Here is a 22,477-nt window from a genome sequence, read left to right on the forward strand (position 1 = left end):
AAATGCGACAAAAATCACGTGCTCACACGCATAACACTTACCGATGAGGAGATAACGCAAATCAAACTTGAGTCGTCAACCGAAAAGACACACGGTGACTGACTTTTTTGTTTTGATGGGATTGAAATTTTTGGGCTTTGGTCGCACAAGGGTTTCGGATCTGATGGTGGTACTTGTATATGCACAATACCACTGTAGCAGTGATGAACCCTGGAAACAAGGCGAAATTGCCGAAAAATTGCAAAGCAACGAGATCTTTCTTCCCGAATATTGCTGAAATGACGAATAGCGATAATTTTCTCACTAAAGCTCGGATACCATGTGAGAATGCACGGGAGAAAAATCTATATTTAACAATGATACAATAAGCCCTATATATAATACATATTCTACTCCTACTATATATGAGATTAGGACATTCTACTCCTACATATGGGAATAGGGCAATTTATACATAACTATCTAACATATAGATTAGAAGCAGCTTGATGATATTACACATTTCGAAATGCCCGATCGCTAAAGAGCCTGTACAATTTGAAATTCTATAATACACTAGCAACAATGCTAGTATTTGTTAACTTCAATGTCAGTATCCTACAGAGTTACAACAGGTCTACAATATGTCCTGTAAAATAGATGGCAAAATAGGAAAGGCATTTTCCTTCTGATACATGGCGTGGATCCTGCAGAGAGCAGAACCAGCTACTTTCCAGGCAAACCCACATTTTTCGATGCTGTATGTGATCCTGGCATTATCATATGTTACATGATATAATGCAAGGGCCTCGTTAAAGATGTCTTCAGTCTTTCTCACACTTTGTTCAAACTCTGGAGCACCATACAGCAACTGCATTGCAAGAGATCAATAAAGCTTCACTTCATGTATCGACGACCATCTTTCTTCTGGAAAAACTAACCTCTTCCTTTTGATAAAGTAATAAGACTTCATTAAAGGAAGGGCAAAACATGCCCGTATACAGGAAAAACTAACCTTCTTGTACTTCTTTATAACTTCATTGCAAGCGGAATTTTTCACTTCACAGCCAGAGTTCATGGCCATTGTCATGTCCTTTTTGTACTCTTCATATCTTTCTCTCCACAATGTCGTGCATTCGTCAGGGATTTCAACATCAAAACAAGGTAGTTTTGAGATCTCTACAGACAACAAACAAGTAACAATGATCACTCTAACTGCTTGGATGTTCAATTGAATCATCAACGTATGATTCACTTCTTATTTCTTATCAAACAGTTGATCATAAAAAAAAATTTGATAAGGAACAGTTGATCATAAATAAAAGACATGTTGCTTTAACAAGGCAGCAAATTTATATAACCCCGCCTATCAATTTACTAGTTAGCTTGTGTTGCATGAAGCACAAAGAGAGAAACCATAAAATCTGCTGGAAAACATAAGTCCAGACATTACACATGCAAGAGTGGAGCTATTTAAACTATAAAACTGATTGGAATCATAAGCCGAAGTATTATGCATGCAACAATGGAGCTCTCACCTGTTATACACAAATCTTCATCTGGATATGAGTCGACATAATCATAAATCTGACCAAGAATAGAAGTTGAATGATAGCTGAAGGGGTTGCCTCTTTCCATATAGTGTGGGAACCTGTTTGCCTTCAGATCATGAGGGATGCTAACCTGTCTTGCCAGAAACATGCAATGTGTTAGATAAAAACTCTGCACATGGTCAAAAAGAGCTTTTTTTTCCAAGCTGAAAAGAAGGTTGAAGGCTAGAAAACTTTTTATTTTCAAACTTGAACGTTTTGAGGTATCATAATAGAACAGTTAGAGAATAAAAACAGCCACCGACAAAAGGCAGATTTTTAAGTTAAACTAACCTTCTTCCCGCTTTTAGGTGCATCTAATGCATCATAGTAGATGTCAATCAGGTGAAGCATCTTCCCTTTCAAGCTATGCATCCCATCCGCATCATCATCTCGCAACATAAGAAGACGATCCATAAACGCCAGCCAACTATCAGCTGCCACTGACATACTGGCACTAAAACAGTAGAAAGAGACTACATCAGGAACAAGGACAAAGAAACTACAAACAATTTTGAACAAGTAATATATGGACTTGTTAGCTATGACTAGAAGTATCAGTAACAAAAGAATTGTTACAATATTCAACTTCAGTCATGACAGAATATTGTGTTAAAGATGTAGCAATTGACAATAAGTTTTGCACATTCCGCAGGCCATCTAGAAGATAGTATTCTGGTGCTGTACTTTCCTCCGTTCACATTATGGACCACCTAGATTGACTCACTCCATCCTAAGGAATACACCTCATAAACATGTCAGCTCGCCGGATCACAAAAACCATACCTTTTCCTGCTAAAGCATCCCTCTGAAGTGGATATCATGTTTAAAAGCTCTCAGCCAGCAATTACGGTGTTTAGATTGCTAAATTTTTGAATTGAACACCAGAACAAATGATATAGAATAGTAAGCATACCCTTTAGACTTTGCTCGCAGGAATTGCCTAAACAGCTCATATTCCAATTCATCAGCTGAAAATTCAGTTGGCTTTTTGCTGACTGCCTTAGGAGTTGAATGCGTACGAGTCCATGGTTTACTTGCTCTATAAGAATCTACCAGCTGAAATTCAAAAACCAAATGTGTACAATCGTATTCTTGTAAAACAGGCAGTCATAAATTCTAGGAAAACAACCAATACCAGTCATGAAACAGATACAAGTACTCTCCCTTCTTTCCAGAAAGTAACCCTAGACAAACAAGAACTGAAAACCAACCTTACGGTTTATGGAAACCCAATACATGTCACCATCAAAGTCACCATTGGCGATCTCGCTAGCAGCTGACCTTGGACCTTTAGTGGAGAAAACTATACCATACTTGGCATCGCCAACAATATCTACAAGCTCTTCCACATATCGTGCTTTCATCACATGTACATCCCCAAAGTGAAGACCAGGATTTCTATAGACCAAAACACGCCCTGAAACTTGACCACTATCTCTGCATTTGCAGTGCAAAATTGATAAAGACAACAGTAGCAGAGATTCTCCCCGTAAGATAGAATACTAAAATAAAACAACCCGTCTTCATGTTTCAAAGCTTAAATTATATTTGAAATAAAACTTTTGCTTAATGTAAGTTCAAAATAATGGTAAATGTCATTTCCAGCATCTCTCCTCAGTTATCATTGTTAAACTGAACAGGAACAAAGAATTTGAGTAGCTAAACGTTATGGCGAAAGTATCTAAAAGGTGAAGAAGGCAGGGCAGAAAAGAACTAATGGACAGAAGCAACAAAACTAAAGCACATTGGTGAAGTAAGTATTATTTGCTTGTAACCATCATAATTTCCTCAGGCAAAGCCTTATTTATGTCAAGGAACAGTGGAGTCAGCTCTTTGTTTTTTTTTTAAATGTTTAGCCACTTATAGATTGCAAAAAACCAATGCATTCCCTTGAAAATACAGATTCTCAAAATAATTTTTCATTTAATTTCTGCAGTTGGAAGGGGAAGAGGAGGGGGGCTCGTAGTTTCATTCTATGTCCATACAAGTTTGTAAAGCCGAAGACCATGCCTTCAACTCCAAACAACCACTTCTCCGAATTGTAAACATCCTTACAGTTCCCATTGTAGGTATGTTTCATTATCTCTCATAAGAACATCAAAAACTTATAAAAGCTCAAGAAGCACGTACAGATAATGATTCAAATATCAGTATACTTACAGAATAACACAAACTTCATTGTTTTCCAGTACACCAGTGGGGTCAGCTGTTCCCATAAGATAAAAGCTGTCACTTAGAGGAAGCTTTCCTCCTCTAAGTTTAGATCGTTCAATCTTCGCCAGCCTAGATAAGCGAGCATGGAGATGAGGTTCATTGAGAGGTACACCAGATGATATCATCCTTGCAGCTAAACAATCATCATCCATTTCTCTATAGTTGATAGCAACTATTTGAATAGTTAAAGAAATGACTCAGCAAAAAAGTTTCACAGATTAAATGAGAGAGAGATAGTCAAAGAAATAGTGACACTGCTTCCTCCTACCTTTTTATGGCGGAGGGAGTATGATCATAAGACAAGAGAAGACAGAAGAATATAAGTTCGCAGTATGGGTGATTCCGTGGATATGTTATAAGACTTGACAGAATCGGGAAGAAAAAAAAAGACAAATGCAATTGGAGTATCTTATTCTGCTATTACCTTTTAGTGCTGCCCGCTTCTTCAAGTACACTTGTTTCGTCTCTTCTAAAGCACTTCCCAAAATCTCCATAAAGAATTCTCTCCCGACTCCTCCATAGCTCAGCAGAGAAATTAAATGCTTGGAGAGGTATGTCTTCCTCGGTCTATTACTTAAAGAGAGAAACTAAGTATTAGGGAGTGAAACGTATGTAAAAATGTCAGTCTCTAGCAATGAATAACTAACAAAAAATTCTCTAACTTTGATACACCTCCTTCCGATGCATCCAAAACTAACTGCAAGAGTCTGCAATTTTCATTCTTTGTTCCAGCAAACTACAAAACACAGAGAGCTAACAGCTAGTAGATCTGGAATCAACACTTACATCTAGGAGAAGAAACCTCTTTTATGGTTCACGAACATCCCCAACCCCATCTCCCTAACCCATAAAGAACACAAATAGCTGGTGTAATATAATTGAAGTTAGAATGTTCACCATGCAAGTATCTGTATACATATTTCATCCCTTCACTTTTCTTATTGGAAATGATACATCATCCCTGATCAAATTCGCATGACTCAATAAAGTTGTTATTATGACTTGATAAACTTGGTTTCATCTTAAAGGACACTTGGGAGTTCAAGATGTTTGCTGGGAACACTTTTATCATGATAAACACTTCTTAATGTTTAGATACGTAAATAACATTAGTTGTTTGTGTCGAGGTTTATCAGATACAGCCTCTATACCTTATGTTGTTGTTCTTGTTGTTGTTCATGTAAGTTGAGATTTACATTTAGCTAAGGTTTTTCCTCAAATTGCATAAACTCTACATGCTTGATGTCCAAATCATTAATTTACATTTGTAGAGACAAGCAAGTGTACGTTATCCAAGATTTTACCTTAGGTGTATCTATGATACATTACTTTACTAGCAACCTTCATGTTAGATTAGTTTATAATTCAAAAACTGTATCTTATCATAAATCCCTTGTATTTTGAATTATTTATTTGAGAGTTGGACATATATGCAAAGCACCCCTACTATGATTTTCATTAACACATAAAAAGTTCGGTAAATGAAACAGAATATTTATAACGGGTGGAATTTGAAGAGCCCATGTTTGAAGATTTTGAAATAATTTCAGCAAAATAATCTGGATGCTAAAACATCCTCACTACTAATCACAGAAGACACATACTCGCCACTTCTACTCAAAGTCGTAAAACCTTTGCAGTTAATCAATTCAATCCCAGTTTCACAATACTGCAAAGTTGTGACAGGTCGTGTCCTCGTGACACAAGCTTAAAGCATTAAGAGGTGACAAGGCACCCTCATCTAATTCCACCAATTCTGAATAGCATAAGCTGAGATGCAAAATTTACTCTTTCCCAAATCCAGCGGGAAAAAGAAAAAGAAAATATTTTCGGGGAAATAATGCAACCCCAGTTCTACATAACCTGCAATCTTTTTTCTTCCTGAAACAAGCTTACAGCATTAAGAGGCAACAAGATCATCATCCACCCTCAGAAAATAGCAACAACCGAGACTCAGAAGGTACTCTCTAAATCCAGGGCAAATTTAAAGAATAAAAAAATAGAAAAATAGAATTTTAGATGACGTTTTCTCTAATTTCAAGAGAGCGGGAATCAGAGAGGAAAAAGTAAAAAGAACAACGGAGAAAGATAATCATAACGGGTTGCACCCCCTTGCGCCACTTTTCTTGAATTATTTTAATAGCTAAAATAAACACACATACACACGCTCACAAAAAGAAAACAAGAGAGAAGCATATTGAGAAAATTATTGAAGAGGAAAACATAAAACTATCGCACACAAGTTGAGGATTAACTTTGAGAGGTGTCATTAACAAGGGAACCGAGAAGAAATTCAAAGAAGGGAAGAAATGAAGATATCACATTGATGCCGAATGGAGGATTTTATTTCATAAAAAAAGGAATATGCTAATCTCCTCTTGGGTAAATTTAATAGTAATCAGTGACGTACCTATTAGATAGTTGTGTGTAAATAGTCCAAGTCCCATTATGTAGCAGGAGTAGAATATGTCCTAGTCGCATATGTAGTGGGAGTAGAATATGTCTGAGTCCCATATGTAGTAGGAGTAGAATATGTATTATATGTAAGGCTCATTGTATCATTATCGATAGTAGATTTTTCTCCCGTGCATTCTCAAATGGCATCAGAGCTTCAGAGAGAAAATTATCGTTGTGCGTCATTCCAGCGATATCCGGGAAGAAAGATCTCATCGTCGTGCAATTTTCCGGCAACTTCGTCTTGTTCCCAGGGTTCATCACTGCTATAGTGGTATTGTGCATATACCAGCACCACCATCAGATCTGAAACTCTTGTGCGACCAAACCCAAGAAATTTCAGTCGCATCTGAACAGAAAAATTGGTCATTGTGCGTCTTTTTTGATTGACGACTCAAGATTGATTTGCGTTATCTCCTCATCAGTAAGTGTTATACGAAAACCAACACTACAATCATGTTCGGAAAAGTCAGCCGACAAAACCCGTCAATCGCTCCGGCAGAAAATCACGCGCCTCCACGTGCCACCAGAACTAGTGTTCTGGCGAGCTACAATAACTTTTCAAGCGCATGTGAGCCATTCCGGCCATTTTTTAACAAAATTTCATTAGGACAACTTACTCGTCCAGTGATTCCGAGCCTATCCATATAAATTACATCAAATTCTGACAACTTTTTTCCCCGGTGTGAACAATGCAATTTTTTCGGCGTGAACAATGATTTCCAGAAAAGTTTCTGTTTTTTATGGTGTTTTAGAACCTATTTTATTGTGTGGAATTCGCCTTAGTCTCACTATTATCAAATTTTTCCGGTGACATTTCGGTCAACTTCTGTTTATCAACAACCACCTGGTATTGTTGCTCAGGGGGAGTCTAGTGGCCTTGTATGTCGAATGATCAGCATGCACATATTTTCACCAAGTCCTTCATCGGTCCTCGTATTTAGTTACATATGTAACAAGCTCGGTACATATGATTTGCATGCACCGGCTTGAGGGGTAGTGTTAGATAGTTGTGTGTAAATAGTCCTAGTCCCATATGTAGCAGGAGTAGAATATGTCCTGGTTACGTAGTGGGAGCAAAATATGTCCTAGTCCCATATGTAGTAGGAGTAGAATATGTATTATATATAGGGCTCATTATATCATTATCAGTACTAGATTTTTCTGCTGTGCATACTCACAATACCAAAAGATAACAAATTATTTCATTTTCCATTGGCAAAATATATCCTCTGAAACAGCCTCGGGGCAAACATTTTACTCAGTTTACACAACTGAAAATCGGTGCACAGGAGATAAAGAAGGTACCTGATTGCAACTGAAAATCGGTGCACAGGAGATAAAGAAGGTACCTGATTGCAACTACCTCCAATGAGTTAAAAGTTGGTAGACTTGAAATTGTTGGGTCTGTCTCAACCTTCACCATTGAGGGTCGAATCTGAATTTTTCGAGATCCAATCTAAGAGAGTGATGAAAAAGTGAGGAAATTTGTGAGAGACTAAATAGCAACACAAAAACCAAACAAACAAAGGGGGCCTGGAAATTTTATATTAGCTGAAACATTTTAATCCAAACGCAAAGAACACAATGAATATTTGAGAAAGAACACAATGAATATTGTAATAACTGGGTAAAGACAGAATTGCAGTTGAAAATGTATGAGCCAAATGTGATTCTCCATTAAAACAAGGTAAAATTGGACAATCCTTATAAACAGAAAAAGGTAAATTTGGAAAAACTAGTAAGGATCTACTGGACAAAGAAATAAAATTTGGACAATTCTTATCTAGTTTGGAATGCGGTAGCTTCTTTAAAAGTTTTCTAATAGTGCTGGAAAAGTTTCTAGCTAAAGGATATACTGGACGAAGTATTAATAAGGTCTAATTTGGAATGCAGTAGCTTCTATAGAAGTGTTTTAAGCAGTGTCAAAGACTACTTTTCAAAAGCTTTATGTAAGTACTTATACAAAAGCACTCTGTTTGAAAGCACTACCTGAAAACTTCAAACTACAATGCTAAAATCTATTAATTAGCCAGCAAAGTGATCCGCAAAGAATCAACTGCATGTGTATGGTACAGTAACCTTTAAAAGCATTTCCGTTTCACATAACTAACTTTAAATAAAAGTTTTATTGTTTAATTGACAGTGAACAAACATTTTTTGAAATGGTTCCCAACTTTTAGGCCTTAAAAGTAATTTGAAGAGCTCCTAACTTGGTCCCAGTCAAAAGTGCTTTTCTTACCACAAACTTTACGAACTAAAATCAATTTAGAACAGTTTTACCAAACACTTGAAGAAGTGCGACATCATGCTAAAAGCACTTATGTCTTTAGCATAACACACTCCCAAATAGGCCTTCGTAATGAAATTAAATGGTGAAAGTTTTAAATCATCTATTCTGATTAATGTAGAAGGTACTCAGATAAACACATAGTTAAAGTAGCTCCTAAAAAAGCAAGGGTTTCAAATAAAAAAGCATAAACAACATAATAGATGTCAAATACATCACATAGTCCAACCATTCAAACAACAAAATATAAGCCTATGTAGCTAATTATCAAACTCAAATTCACTTTTTCATAGATTATCACATGTTTCAATAATTAAAAAATGGTATTCTTCCATGACAAGATTTTTCGAGTTTTTGATGGTTAACCAATTATGCAATTAGAGAATAGAAAGTTTCTATGCTATCCTTTCAATAAAATACTACTCTTAAGAGATGATGCCAAGTTCAGGGGCATTTTTTTTTTTTTGCATAATTCTTTCCTTTTTTTAGATTGCTTTTTAGAGTTGGAAATTAGATTAGATTGAACTTGATATGCTTAGGAGATCAGAGTCTAAACAAAGAAGAGCTAGTAATTCCATCAGGTTCTCTTCAGGATTCGTGTAACAAATGAACGCTCATGGGAATGCGCATATGTCAGATATCCTTTGTTCTTTTGCTGCATAATCTAGGACTTATGTTATAAGTCAAAGCTACAGAGAACAAATGATCAGACACAGGACTAAGCAAATAGCATATCTTAACTAACAGATGGAGAAATACCTTTCTATTAATAAGAAATGTTCCCTTGACAGCACAACCATTTTTATAAAGGCGGCACTGCATCAACAAAGGCTTGGAGAAAGAATAATGAAATAGTTAGTGAAGCTTATTGTGGAAAATCAAGTATAAATTACTCTTTTATTCTGAATAGTCAAGTATAAAGTATTCTAACAAAAGTTACCGGTTCCTTATTCAGAGATCCATTTCCTCTTCTTTCCGCAATCATGTCTTCAAGGTCAACAATATCAACAAAATTCTATAAGATAAAAAATGCACGATTAAAGGAGATATACCAACCCAAGAATAAACAAATATCAGCCAAGGCAAATGATGATGCACAAGCCCTACGAGCTTTTTACACAGATGGTCCCTCAAGTACAAGGATTGGTCTAATTTCGTCTTTCTCATATAACATTGAACAGATTTTGTCCTTTAAGTTTACGAAGTGGGAATACTTTTGGTCTCACTTGACGGAGCTCTAATAGATCTCAAAAACTAACTGAATTACTCACTTACGATCCCTTGATACTGAGGTTGTTCATTTTCATCCTTCTTATGTAAAATTGAACAAATGCAATCCTTTAAGTTTACAAAGTAAAGACATTCTCTGTCCATCTTAACAACATTCCAATTAACTTCACTAAAAGATAGTGGAACTGATCACGTGCAAAAGCAATTTGAGTCTCAACGGAAGTGAAAGGTGGTCCAAACCATGATTATCATGAGAAACAGCGGAAAAACTCCTTGTCATGGTGAGTTTTCTTTATAATTTTGTCTGGACTCCTTTGTTTCCTTTTTCCTTTTAACCAAGAAATTCTCGATAACCTATGGAGCATGTTCAAAATCGGTAGATAACGGCCACTCTACCCCTTCACTTAAATACCAAGCTTTTGCCTGGCTAACGTGACGTGCGCTAACCACACATACGCCTTTTACCACACATCAATAAAGACAAGGCAGTGATCTTCCGCGAAAGGAACACAACCAACGCACAGGGCACTACGGGAGGGGAGCCACGCACGTACCGAGAGCTTGGAGAAAGTGCAAGGGGATATGTGGAAGGCAAGATTTCAAATTTTAAAAATAAACCGGACACATGGAATTTTCCAGTCCAAAAGAAAGAAACAATATTGGGTTCAATAAGAACCGAAACAAAGAACCATGGGCATCAAATAACATTGATAAGCGAGTGAACCAAAATAGACAGGTTCCTAATACATGCCCAAAAGAGGGGCAAGGTATAGCGAACTGTGGCAAAGGGGGATTGGGCTTGCAATATGTGAGAATGCACGGGAGAAAAATCTACTCTCTCCGTTCCAGTTTATGTGAACCTATTTCCTTTTTGGTCCGTTCCAAAAATGACCTCTTTCTAAATTTGGAAACAATTTAATTTAAACTTACAATTCTACCCTTAATGAGAAGTTTTTATAACCACACAAATACCCTGGCTCCTTTTTGAGTTGTTTAGGACCACAAATTCCAAAAGTCTTCATTTTTTTCTTAAACTCCGTGCCCAGTCAAACAGGTTCACATAAATTGGAACGGAGGGAGTAATTATTAACAATGATACAATGAGCCCTATATGTAATACATATTCTACTCCTACTACACATGGGACTAGGACATATTCTACTTCTACTACGTAAGGGATTAGGACTATTTACACATAACTATCTAACACTCCCCCTCAAGCCGATGCATACAAATCATATGCACCGAGCTTGTTACATATGTAACTAGTATGCGGATCGGTGAGGGACTTGGTGAAAATACCTGCAAGCTGATCATTCGACATACAACGTCACTAGACTCCCCCTGAGCAACAAAACAAGGTGGTTGCTGATAAACAGAAGTTGGTCGAAAAGTTGTTGGAAAATTTTGAAAATAGTGAGACTAAGCCGAATTCCACACTACAAAATAGGTTCTAAAACACCACCAGAAAGCAGAAATTTTTCTGGAAATTACTGTTCACGCCGGAAAAAATAACAGTTGTCAGAATTTGATGTAATTTATATGGGTAAGCTCGGAATCACTGCACGAGTAAGTTGTCCTGAAGAAGTTTTGTCAAAAAGTGGTCGGAATGGCTCACACGCCGGAAAAGTTATTGTAGCTATTGGAACCCTAGCTTTGGTTGGAGGCACATGAGGGACTTTCTGCCGGAGTGATTGACTAGAGTTTTGTCTAGGGGTGTGCATTCGATTTATCGATTCGATTTTGACCCTTATCGATAATTACTTATCGATTATCGATTTGTACATATGCTTATCGTTATCGTTTCAATAAGGTTTCGATTTTTTCGATTTATCGATTTTGGGGGCTTATCGATTCGGTTATCGATTACATCAATAAGAAAATTTGTGGGATTCTCCGAAAAGTATATCGCTATAAACACGCCTAACTAATATGGACAAAAAGAAGCTAAAATAAAACGAACACCATTTATAACATAAAAATTGTGTCAACAAGCACATGCAACGAAACTAAAGTAAGGGATCAAATATATGTCACCAACACTCCAACGGTATAAAAAAAAACAAAACAAAATACATCATCATGGCTAATTTTGTTTTCCATTAATTTGAACTTCATTCCCTTGATCTTTAAATATGATCATTCCTTAAATGTGGTAGAGGAAATAATTGGGTTAGGGACTTAGGGTAAAGGAAAGGGTATTATAGAATAAGGGTAAAAAAAAAATTGCCTTATTAGTATATCTTATCGGTTTATCGATAAACCGATAACCGAAGAGGACAAAATCGAAATCGAAATCGATAAATCGATAAACCAATAACAAACAATCGATTCGATTCGATTTATCGATAAACCAATTCGAATGCATACCACTAGTTTTGTCGCCTGACTTTTTCGAACAAGTGGCATTGTTGGTTTTCGCACAACACTTACTGATAAGAAGATAACGCAAATCAATCTTGAGTCGTCAACCGAAAAGACGCACGGTGACTGACTTTTCTGTTTCGATGGGACTGAGATTTCTGGGGTTTGGTCGCACAAGGGTTTCGGATCTAATGGTGGTACTAGTATATGCACAGTACCACTGTAGCAGTGATGAACCCTGGGAACAAGAAGAAGCTGCCGGAAAATTGCACGGCGATGAGATCTTTCTTCCCAGATGTCGCAGGAATGCTGCACAATGATAATTTTCTCACTGAAGTTCTAATACCATGTGAGAATGCACGGGAGAAAAATCTAATTATTAACAATGATACAGTGAGCCCTATATATAATACATATTTTACTCCTACTACATATGGGATTAGAACATATTCTACTCCTACGTATGGGATCAGGACTATTTACACATAACTATCTAACACAATAGACTCAAGTATTTCCTTAATTTAGCCCCAAAAAAATTCATCTGAATCCTACTTAGACCCAATCGACATTAAGATACAAGTCCAATCGTATAATTCTTTTGTAGAAATGTTGCCCACTATTCTGACAGTAATGCATACCCTCGCAATGAGGGCGACTATGCTGACAAAGAAGAGGAAGGCTTTGAACAAGAAAGGTCATATTTAGGGGGTCAGATCCCATCTTGGAGGAATGTAATACAGAAATTTCACTGTCTAAGAGTGAATTATCCATGACCATCTCAGAAGCACCTCTCCTCCCATGGTATGGCAACAACAATACAATACTGGAAGAGTATCACTCACCACTCGTCATCGAAGTTCAAACATGGGTCAGAAGGAATTTATTGAAGGTGAGTAAACAATTGGGGGCCAATACAAAGGGATTTGAACATGAAATCTTAAATATGTGTTAAGGATGGAGGAGAAAAGAGTACAAAGATATAACATATGAGTCGACGGCCAGAAACCAACCAAAAAAAAATTAGATTTGCAAAAATTGCAGTGTAGCGTGAATTCAGAATGCATTGAAGGAAGCGGGAGGGGAAGGAAGAGCAGAAAAAATGACTCAATGAAGATCAAACTTTTGATAAGGAATATACTCGTTAAATGAATCAAAAAGCAAAAGGTGGATATTTTGTGTTTTTAGGAGACGAAAATTGGTGAATATACAAACTCTTTAGATAGACAAATATAGGGCAACATATGGGCATTTTGGGCTAAATCTAAAGCAAAAGGCAACGAAGGGGGATAATAAAATTATGGAATAAGACTTAAGAGGGAGTCGAGAATGGTAGAAAATAGGAGGGGGTGTTCTCAATATCTTGCATGTTCAAAAGTTTTGTAGAAAATTCCAGGTGGTACTTTCCAAGGGTGTATGGACCACAAACTCAAAATGAAAGGTAATACACATGGGAGGAGTTATGCAATAAGGGGTTTATGGGAAGGGACCATGGGCGGTTAGAGGGGGATTTAATGTAGTTAGATTCATGGAAGAAAGGAGGGGCAGTACAAGGAGTTCAAGATCCATGAGACGCTTTTATAATTTTAAACAAGATATGGCACTGATAGATTTACCATTACACGAGGGAATACTGACATGGGAAAGAGGGCAGAATAATCCACGAGTATCAATGATAAACAGGTTCTTGGTATCAGTTGAATGAGATGAGGCCTTTAAAGCTATCAAGCAATCTTGCCAAAATGCTCTCAGATCATAAGCATGTGCTGCTAGAATGTGGAGATTGGGTTGCAAACCAGTTATTACTTCAAATTCGAGAACATGTGGTTTCAAGCTGAAGGTTTCACGTAGATGCTAAAGGAATGGTGGGAGAGCTATAATGCCACTGCTAGTCTTAATCAGGTGCTAACGCAGAAGTTAGAGGTTAAAAGGATATCAAAATGGAATAAGGAAGAGTTTGGAAGGTTAGGTAGGAGGAAGAAAGAAATTCTCGCAGAATTGGAGACATTGAACGAGGAGGCTGATTACTAGCAACTCAACAAGGAAGAAAAAGCTAAAGAAGGGACATTGTGATGGAACGGGAAAAGATTGCAAAGGCAGAAGAGACTTCATGGCACCAAAAGTCTAGATGTCTTTGGTTAAAAGAAGGTAATAGGAATACCAGATTTTTCAGAAGTTAGCAAATTCACATAGAAGGTGCAACACCATAAGATGGTAAGAGAAGAGGTGGTAGAAGAGGCAGAAGCGATCAAAGGGGAAATTTAAACCAAAAAGTGCTTACAAGCCAATATGATCAGCTTATAGCTTACACAAATCTCTCTAATTATTATGATATGCATGTTTGCTCAAAGACTTGCCCCACCTTTTGAAGGGAGATTTATGATACTTATATTCATGTCTCTATTATTGTCTACTTTTCCTAGGTGCAGGCATCCTGCTAGGCAGCGCATCAAGCTAGGCTTTTCCTCTTCTTATCTCTTGGTGGACCCCACTTAGGAGTTCAAGGGTGATATTTACCGTCTTTATCCTGTATAGTGAGGTTGTGTGAGTCCCGATGTTATGTTATATTTGTTAGAAGATCTAGAAGTCATGAGTCCCTGTGGGAGTGGTATATGTACTTTTGGCTTAGATAAATGATTTCAGCCCTTGTCAAATGTATTGTGTATGTGTTTGGCGTAGGACCCATCTTTAAAGTTTAATTATTTATGGTTATAAGTATATGCGTGTTAAGTTGGCCAAAGGAGTGTTCATATGCATGTATTAATGATTAGTAGGTACTAAAGGATATGAGTTCGCCTGAAGGAGATTGTGGTCATGGATCAAGGGATTTGGATGGTGACAAAGTTTTCAGGAGGAAGCATTGGGAGTTACACAAACAAGACATGGAATTAGTTTTGTGTTACATTACCATGAGGGTGGATTGTACATGCTAGCATCCCCGGTTGACAGGGATGATGTCTAGTCTCTCTGAGTGTATACCAAGTATATGATGCCAAGACCTCTGCTTGCTTTGAGAAGAAATGGACATTGGACGTAACTCAATCCGAAAAGCTAGCTCATAAGTGAGGATCGGCCAAAACCATAAAAGAAAACAACATCCTCCATCATTATAGGATCCTTAACACTATTCCTCACTAATAGGGCTGGTGGTAAACCATTAGGTACAAATTGGAGCTCTATGGGTATGCCATGTGTAAATTACTAATAGTTGTGGCCTCCCATGTTATACAACTGATTTTATTTACTTATCTATGTTCTCATATTGTATATGGTATGTCATTATGCACTGATTCTTGGAAAGATCTATGTTTAAATGTTCACATTGTGTTCTATAAAGAAAGCTTGTCCCAGAAAGGATCATGGTTCGATACAACACAATGTGAACTTTTAAACATTAATCACATGCCATGTTCAAACATAGATCATATTTTAGATATATGTTTGCTTTCGTATGACTAAAGTGATTACACATGGCATACAATGTGAATATTTAAACATATTTTAATCAAAAGTATCACCTAGGCAATGAGTGGAAAAGAAAAGCAAACCATCTAGACATTCCACCCAGAAATTCCAGATAACTAAGAATGAAGGCAGAGAAGAAGAATCAAAATGCTTTGGATGAACTGATGAAAATGAGCCAGGATTCTTACCACTAAAATATATAGGTATTTGTAAGTCACCAAAGCTTCTATTCTACAAGAATTGCAAATTCAAAGTAGGAAAATGTTGAATCTCCGTATCTCACTGATTACAAACTAATCATGTATAAAACTTCACATACCCTCAACTCCTAAAAACAAAGGTACCTAAAGAATTTTAGTAGCTTATGAAAAATCTAGATTATATTTAAATCTTCCTTTTGTAATCTTTAATCCCACTCTTTGTCCAAGCTAAAATTTTGGTTTCCCCTTTTTCTTTAAAAGGTCATCCAGGAAGCTCTTTATACCGCATTGAAACTGTAAATCTCTAAGTACAGATTCCAAATTCAAGGTTTCTGTTCTAAGTTGCCATACGAAAGTAAACATATATCTAAAATAAAAAATTTATGCATACCTCATAATTTTCATCCTTTATATATTCTGCTTTGGAGAAATCTTTGGGACACCGCATAGCTAAATCTTCTGATATAAAACCAGTTCCATCAGTATGTATACAAGGTTCGCCATCTTCATCGCAAATAATACAACCACTTTCATCCTAAAATTAATTAAAATAAAAGGATAAACGTATTCGCTCGACATAGTTGCCAGAAAATCACAACAGGAAGTACAAATAATTGAAAACAGAAGAAACGATACCCGACAAAGTATATCTTCAACTCTTTCAATGGTGACAGAAGCAAGGTTCACTTGAAGCTTAATTGTCTTTGAGAGAATTAATGAAAGCCTGCATATATGTGTAATCTTACTACTCGACCAAGAAGCTCAATCAATATCAAAGATGACTATCAAGGACAAACCTGGCTGCATATTTTGCCATATTAGAAACCATATGCACATGCATGAAATGACACCTTGCTTCGCTGGTTCTTCTGCCAGCAAATACATAGGATCCTCCATGATTGTAAGTTTCAATGGACTCAAACCTAACAAAGTAGCACTTCAAAGAAGCTGTTTTTGTTTTCATTATGGCTGGGGTTTTCTTCCTCTCTTTATCATCTTTGTACACTGCACAAGAATCATGCTGTGAGAAAAAAAAGTAGAAAGGAGCCAAAGGTTAGAATTATCAGGTATAACAGTAATTATGACAATAATATTGATTTAACAATGAAGAATATTTCTTTCACAGAAAAGAAGAAGAAACCATCAGTGTTTGGATCTTTACATGTGATTATGACAATAATAACAGTAAAAATAACAAGAATAATAATGAAATCATGGTCATGATGGCGGCATGATGTGAAGTACTGAAAGTCAGGATATCCATTAAGAACTTCTGTAGAATCATTAACAATATTCTTTATATATAAATCAAGGGAATCATTTAAATATTTTGTAGAATAGTTTAATTATTATGCCAAAATAATTTGGATAATCAAGAACAAGGAAATTTTCCTTCTTTCATATAACTCAAAGAGGTCCTCTTTTTATGAGGCTAACAATCACTATCAACAGCAGTTTCTTTACTCATCTTTTCAAAAAAAATGTTGTTTCACCACCTTGAGATTGAGAGGTAATGTCAACAGTCAAGAAAATCATTAAGAATATCGTGAAAGATATTTTAATGATTGTGTAGTTATTGAAAGTAGAGAAAATCACTTAGATTGTACAGAATATTCTTGATGATTATGTCATTATAATTTGTAATTTCAAGAATTAGAAAACTTTACTTATTTAATGTTGCTCGAAATTCCTATATAAGCAAATTTTTCTTTTATGCTAACAACCAATTTCAAGTTTTCAACAAGTTATTTTTTCTCCTTTCACTCTTTCCAAAAGAACCAAAACAGAATTTCAACAAAACCTACCAGTAAAAAATTGAAGTTCAATAAACAAAGAAAGGGAAATGTCATAAATCAAGGAAAAGAACACAAAATATTACCAAAAAACCGGTAACGTCTGAAGCCAACAAGAATGCCTTCCTCGACGATTATATTGGCACAACATGCATCTTCAACAAATTTGACGATCAATACATTTTCGTCCCCCAGGGCTCTCTGTAAGTGAGTCCTTGTTGTGTTCAAATATGGACCCTGGATAATTCAAAGCCTAATTTGATTAATGTCAAACCAGGAACTAGGAAATATAAGCTTAAGAACAAAAGGAAAGCCCATGAATTAAATTCTACCAAATTCTATTCCACCAAAGAAATCCTAAAGCCAGAATTGAGGTTCAATGAATAAGCTAAAATCTCTTTAAATTTTTTAAAATAAAGTATAATATTAAAAAATCTATTTTATAATTAAAAATAAGATTAAAGATCCTAACAAGAAAATAATATATAAAGAAAATGAATTGGCATAATGCTTAAGATAACCATTTCTTTTTCATTTCTAAGCTCAGTATGCAAAAGTTCTTCAAAGGCTGGCAGTACTCCCTCAAAACTTAGAGGGAAAAGAGGATTTCAAAAAACCATTAACAAGAGGTAAGGCTTCCTATGAAAATAATCCATGGAAAGAGTGACTACAGATTGACAATAGGAACCTTGAAGGTACAATATCCATTCTGTTTAATGTGGCAATAGTAGAGATGTGTCTTCCCGCAATCCCAGTCCAAGTACTGCAATGAAGAAGAAGATTTGTAAAACATGTTGTCAGACCTACCTTCACCACAAGTACAACTTACGTGTGTGTATCTCTAACAATTAGCAACAGGAAAAAAAAAAGAGAAAGAAACGGATGCAGTTGAACGAAGAAGAAAATGCAAAGATAGATAGGTGAGATACACTATATGCTTGTGTTAACTACAAAAATGAATCAGCTTTGAGGAGTGGTATGTACCTTTGATCGATCTGACTCAGTATAACATGCTTTTCCAAAGGCATTCCAAATTTCTGATTCAAAATCAGTCATGGGAAGAGTTTTCTTTCTTACAATATCATCAGCAATTTTAGGAGATATAACATCTTCCAACTTCTTGCTGCCAACAACAGAAATTCAGGTCACATACGAATATTAAGTTATTCCAGTTAGACTAAGCTACTTGGACTAACCTTCCAATGTAGCTCAGTACTAGAAACAATTTCCTGAATTCAAGTTCACCGAGAATCATCAATTGTTGGCTGATATTCAGCGACGGTGTTCTACAATTAGATTCAGGTGATGGCTCATCGCCAAATGATAACTGGCGAATAACTCTCTGAGGGCTTGCAAATTGTACACAGGGCGAGGAGCCAATCTTAGGCTTTGGTTTAGAAGAGCTTTCACCTTGTACACGTTTACTCTCTGACCATAGTTAAGAATGAAAGTACAAACATATAAGTGTCCAAAGTTGGTAATAAAAAGAAGTCATATATGGTTCTTTTAACTACAGTAGTACATTTTCCCTTCAGCTGGAAGGGGCAATGACAGCACTATTCAAAGATTTACCAGTCATCCAGTGGTGGACATATTTATATATTTAATTTTAAACCATACTTTTATAGGTGCAATGTGTTTAGGGGTAAGAACATAAAGACTGAACCAATCAACTTTAAATCCTAGATCGGCCCCTGTAATCATCCACAGCGGCCAAGAAATCAGAGAAATAGTACTCCCTCCCATGTGAAGAAACTAGTACTATTTGGGAGTTAACACATTTTCTTTTACTACAATTTTCTTAAACACTTTCAAAATATTTTCAATCATAAACTATGTTAGCTTAGCTTACTTTCATGTAATTCTTTAAATATGTAAAAAAGAAAAAATTAATTTGGAAGAATCTATATTCTAGTTCAGACAAAAAATTAGGTGCTTTGACCCTCGTACCTCAAACCATTTCGCATAAATTAGGTAGTTGTGCATATTTATACGGCACACCAGTGTAAGGCTAGTCTGTTAGGATTTAGTCTTAGACTACTAGTGGTTAGTGTTGAGTTCTCACTACTCTTTAGTTCTTCTTAGTGCCGGACTTTATCTACTAGTTTTTGTTTTGCTTTTCATCTATTTTATGGTTCTCATAATGCAGTTATTTTTTGATGGTTTTATTGATTGTACTGATTTATTGCCTCTTTTAGTTTTCTTGAGCCGAATGTCTTTCGAAAATAGCATCTCTAGTTGTTGTTGTTGTTGTTGGGACAAAGGGAGTACCTGGGGTTGGAAGGAGAGAAGGGGAGGTGCGTTTCTGAGGACTAGCGAAGGGGCTAGAGGAGAGACAATCCGGGTAGCGATCCATCAAGTAAACAAGAAAAGCAGAGAGTGTCTTCCTTATGGCCCGAGTTGATATGATTCTGAGAATCGCTAGCGAGCCTTGTTCGCCAATGGAACCCAACCTTCTCCTTATGCCAGCGTCCGGTGGTTCTTGACACTGCTCGCTGCATATTTTTCTGAGCATCGCCTCTATAGAGGATGGCAGGGGTGCTTCAAGAAGACACTCCACTGCTGGAGGGACTTCAAGTTCTTCCTCAAATGGGTCACCCATATTCCCTGTGCTTTCTTCTCCCCAATAAAGAAATGGAGCTTTCTAGAGTATTGGAACCTTTGGGTAAACTCTTTGTCTTTGCGCAGACAAAACACTATGTTTCCAGCTTTTCGTGTTCAGTTTACATTGGTAAAGAAACTGGAATGCATCGTATATTCTTCTTCTTTTTCCCCTCCGTCTTGTCATTTCATCTTTCTAGTCTATCATCACAAAAGTATAGCTTTTGCTTTTGGGGAGAAAAACAAAAAACGCTACACCTGCTTCTATACTCTTGCAAGTTAAATGCGGTACAAGTAATATTACTTGAAAATATAACCCGAATAATCCCTAAAGTGTAGGTCTAAGTTTATGTTGGTCCCTTATGCATAATTCTGAATATTACTAGTCCCTAAATATGTCATGTTATGACGCTTTTGGTCCAAGGTTGTTGGAAACCCAATTTCGGATTGGTGATTTGAGGACTCCAATAGGCTCGTATGGTGATTTAGGACTTAGGCTCATGTCCGGATTTAGATTTGGATATTCCTAGAATGTTTCGGCACTAATTGTCGAAAGTTGGAATTTGAAGGTTTGAAAAGTTCATAGGTTTGACAGGGAGTTAACTTTGATGATATTGGACTTGGATTGTTATTTCTGGACTTGAAATAGGTTCATTTATTGGTTTGAAACTTGTGCGGAGTTTGGTTGGAATCCAAAATGTTTAGGTATGCTTCGAACGTGTTAGGTGAAGTTGAAAGGTTTGAAAGTTAAGAGATGAATTTTGATCTTCGGTTTGGATATTTGATGTTATTCGTAATGATTTAGGTCTTTGATAAGTTTCGGTTAGGTATTTGGACTTGTTTAGTATGATCGGCAGGGTCCCAGGACTCATGGAACCATCCTTCTTCTTCACAAATAATATTGGTGCACCCCAAAGAGAAACACTTGGGTTGATGAGCCCCTAATCCAATAACTCCTGCAACTGCTCCTTCAACTCCTACAACTTAGTAGGAGCCATACAATATGGTGAAATAGATATGGGCTGAGTGTTCGGCACCAGATCAATACCAAAATCAATATTCCTATTGTGTGGCGTGCCTAATAAATCTGCAGGAAACACATATGGGAACTCTCTCACCATGAGGATTGAATCTATAGTAGGATTATCGACACTAACATCTCTTACAAAACCCAGATGCGCCAAACACCCCTTCTCAACCACTTATTGAGCCCTCAGAATAAAATCACTCTACTGGGAATGTGACCCAAAGAGCCCCTCCATTCCAACCTTGGCAATCCCGGCATAGCAAACATCACGTTCTTAGCGTGACAATCAAAAATAGCATGACAAGCAGAGATCGTACACCATGCCGCGCACATCATGGTATTATATTTTTATGTTAAACCTCATACTTTGGGGTGAGACGGCTTAGCCGATCAGGCAGAGATCGGACTTTGTGCTATAAGCACAGTGGTGTATCGGTGCTAAAGATCTTCCAACCTAAAAAAATGATTTTTACTTGAAGATTTACCTCACTCTTGACTGGGTATTTTATTATTATTTGATTTTCTCATTGATCTCATATTTCTCTCCTTTTGTGTTGTTGCTCTATTCATTAAGAGGGTGTTTAGCTTTACATACTAGTACTATTTCATATGTATTAACGTCCCTTTTGCTGGGAATGCTGCATCTTTAATGGATGCATGTGGCTCCATAGTAGGCAAAATTGATCATTGCTAGCAGTATACCTTCTCGTCAGCTGACTCGGTGAGCCCCAGTTCCTATCTGGGTCTTGTGTCTTTTGCTCCTTGTACATTGTATTTTGAGGTTAGTCGGGACCTTGTCATCAGCACTTTCAAATTATTCTTTTGTTTCCATTAGAGGCTTCATCGACACGGTGTTAGTTGTATTTTGATTGGGGAAGCAGACTAAAAATGTTGTGAATATCATACATGTTTCCACTTTTAACTATGAAATGTAACATTTTGGAAATCGGAAATGAAGATTCTAAAAGTGATAAAAATTGATGTTGCACACTTTATCCTCTCATGTTTAACTCTTGTTATTGATCCTCACATTATTCATGGGTATGGTTGGGTAGAAGGCATCAAGTAGGCTTGCTTGACCGGGATATCTCGGTTGTGTATAGGTCAAAATCCACCTCAAGGAGATTTAACGTGAAATGGTATTACAAAAAGTAAGGTGGTCGAGGTCGACTAGTAAACAGTGGAGGTCATAGCCGGACAGTCAATAACGGCCGAGGTCAAGTATCAAGAGCAATAGTAACGGTTAGTTTTGAAATAGGATATTTAGG

The 22,477-nt window shown here is 36.7% G+C and overlaps 1 protein-coding gene across 2 annotated transcripts; it reads right to left on the reverse strand.

The window, feature by feature from the left end:
• Nucleotides 1–325: 325 nt before the first annotated feature.
• LOC107778920 (putative RNA-dependent RNA polymerase 3) lies at nucleotides 326–20,450 on the reverse strand. 2 transcript variants are annotated; one of them, XM_016599247.2, is made up of 19 exons: nucleotides 19,853–20,450; nucleotides 18,778–19,009; nucleotides 18,566–18,704; nucleotides 18,270–18,344; nucleotides 17,668–17,818; nucleotides 16,586–16,793; nucleotides 16,425–16,512; nucleotides 16,180–16,323; nucleotides 9,470–9,544; nucleotides 9,289–9,360; nucleotides 7,592–7,698; nucleotides 4,210–4,352; nucleotides 3,732–3,957; nucleotides 2,783–3,008; nucleotides 2,485–2,627; nucleotides 1,863–2,025; nucleotides 1,518–1,662; nucleotides 995–1,158; nucleotides 326–850 (listed from the first exon to the last, which is right to left on the reverse strand). In XM_016599247.2, exons 1-19 carry the CDS (start codon nucleotides 20,181–20,183, stop codon nucleotides 617–619), a joined length of 3,066 nt encoding a protein of 1,021 aa, XP_016454733.2. In that variant the 5' UTR covers nucleotides 20,184–20,450; the 3' UTR covers nucleotides 326–616. The 2 variants fall into 2 exon arrangements, with proteins under 2 accessions (XP_016454733.2, XP_016454732.2); XM_016599246.2 differs by having other exon boundaries at nucleotides 4,210–4,358.
• Nucleotides 20,451–22,477: the final 2,027 nt, after the last annotated feature.

The sequence above is a fragment of the Nicotiana tabacum genome, chromosome 3 (genome assembly GCF_000715075.1).
Source record: "Nicotiana tabacum cultivar K326 chromosome 3, ASM71507v2, whole genome shotgun sequence".
Taxonomy (NCBI): Eukaryota; Viridiplantae; Streptophyta; class Magnoliopsida; order Solanales; family Solanaceae; genus Nicotiana; species Nicotiana tabacum.

Excerpts from the sequence above, each read along its gene's own strand:
- LOC107778920 (XM_016599246.2), bottom strand. The coding sequence starts at position 20,183 with ATGGGTGACCCATTTGAGGAAGAACTTGAAGTCCCTCCAGCAGTGGAG. Across the intron at positions 16,513-16,585 it reads ATGGCAAAATATGCAGCCAG|GCTTTCATTAATTCTCTCAA; the intron begins GTTTGTCCTTGA and ends ACATATATGCAG. Across the intron at positions 1,159-1,517 it reads TGAAGATTTGTGTATAACAG|AGATCTCAAAACTACCTTGT; the intron begins GTGAGAGCTCCA and ends TGTTGTCTGTAG.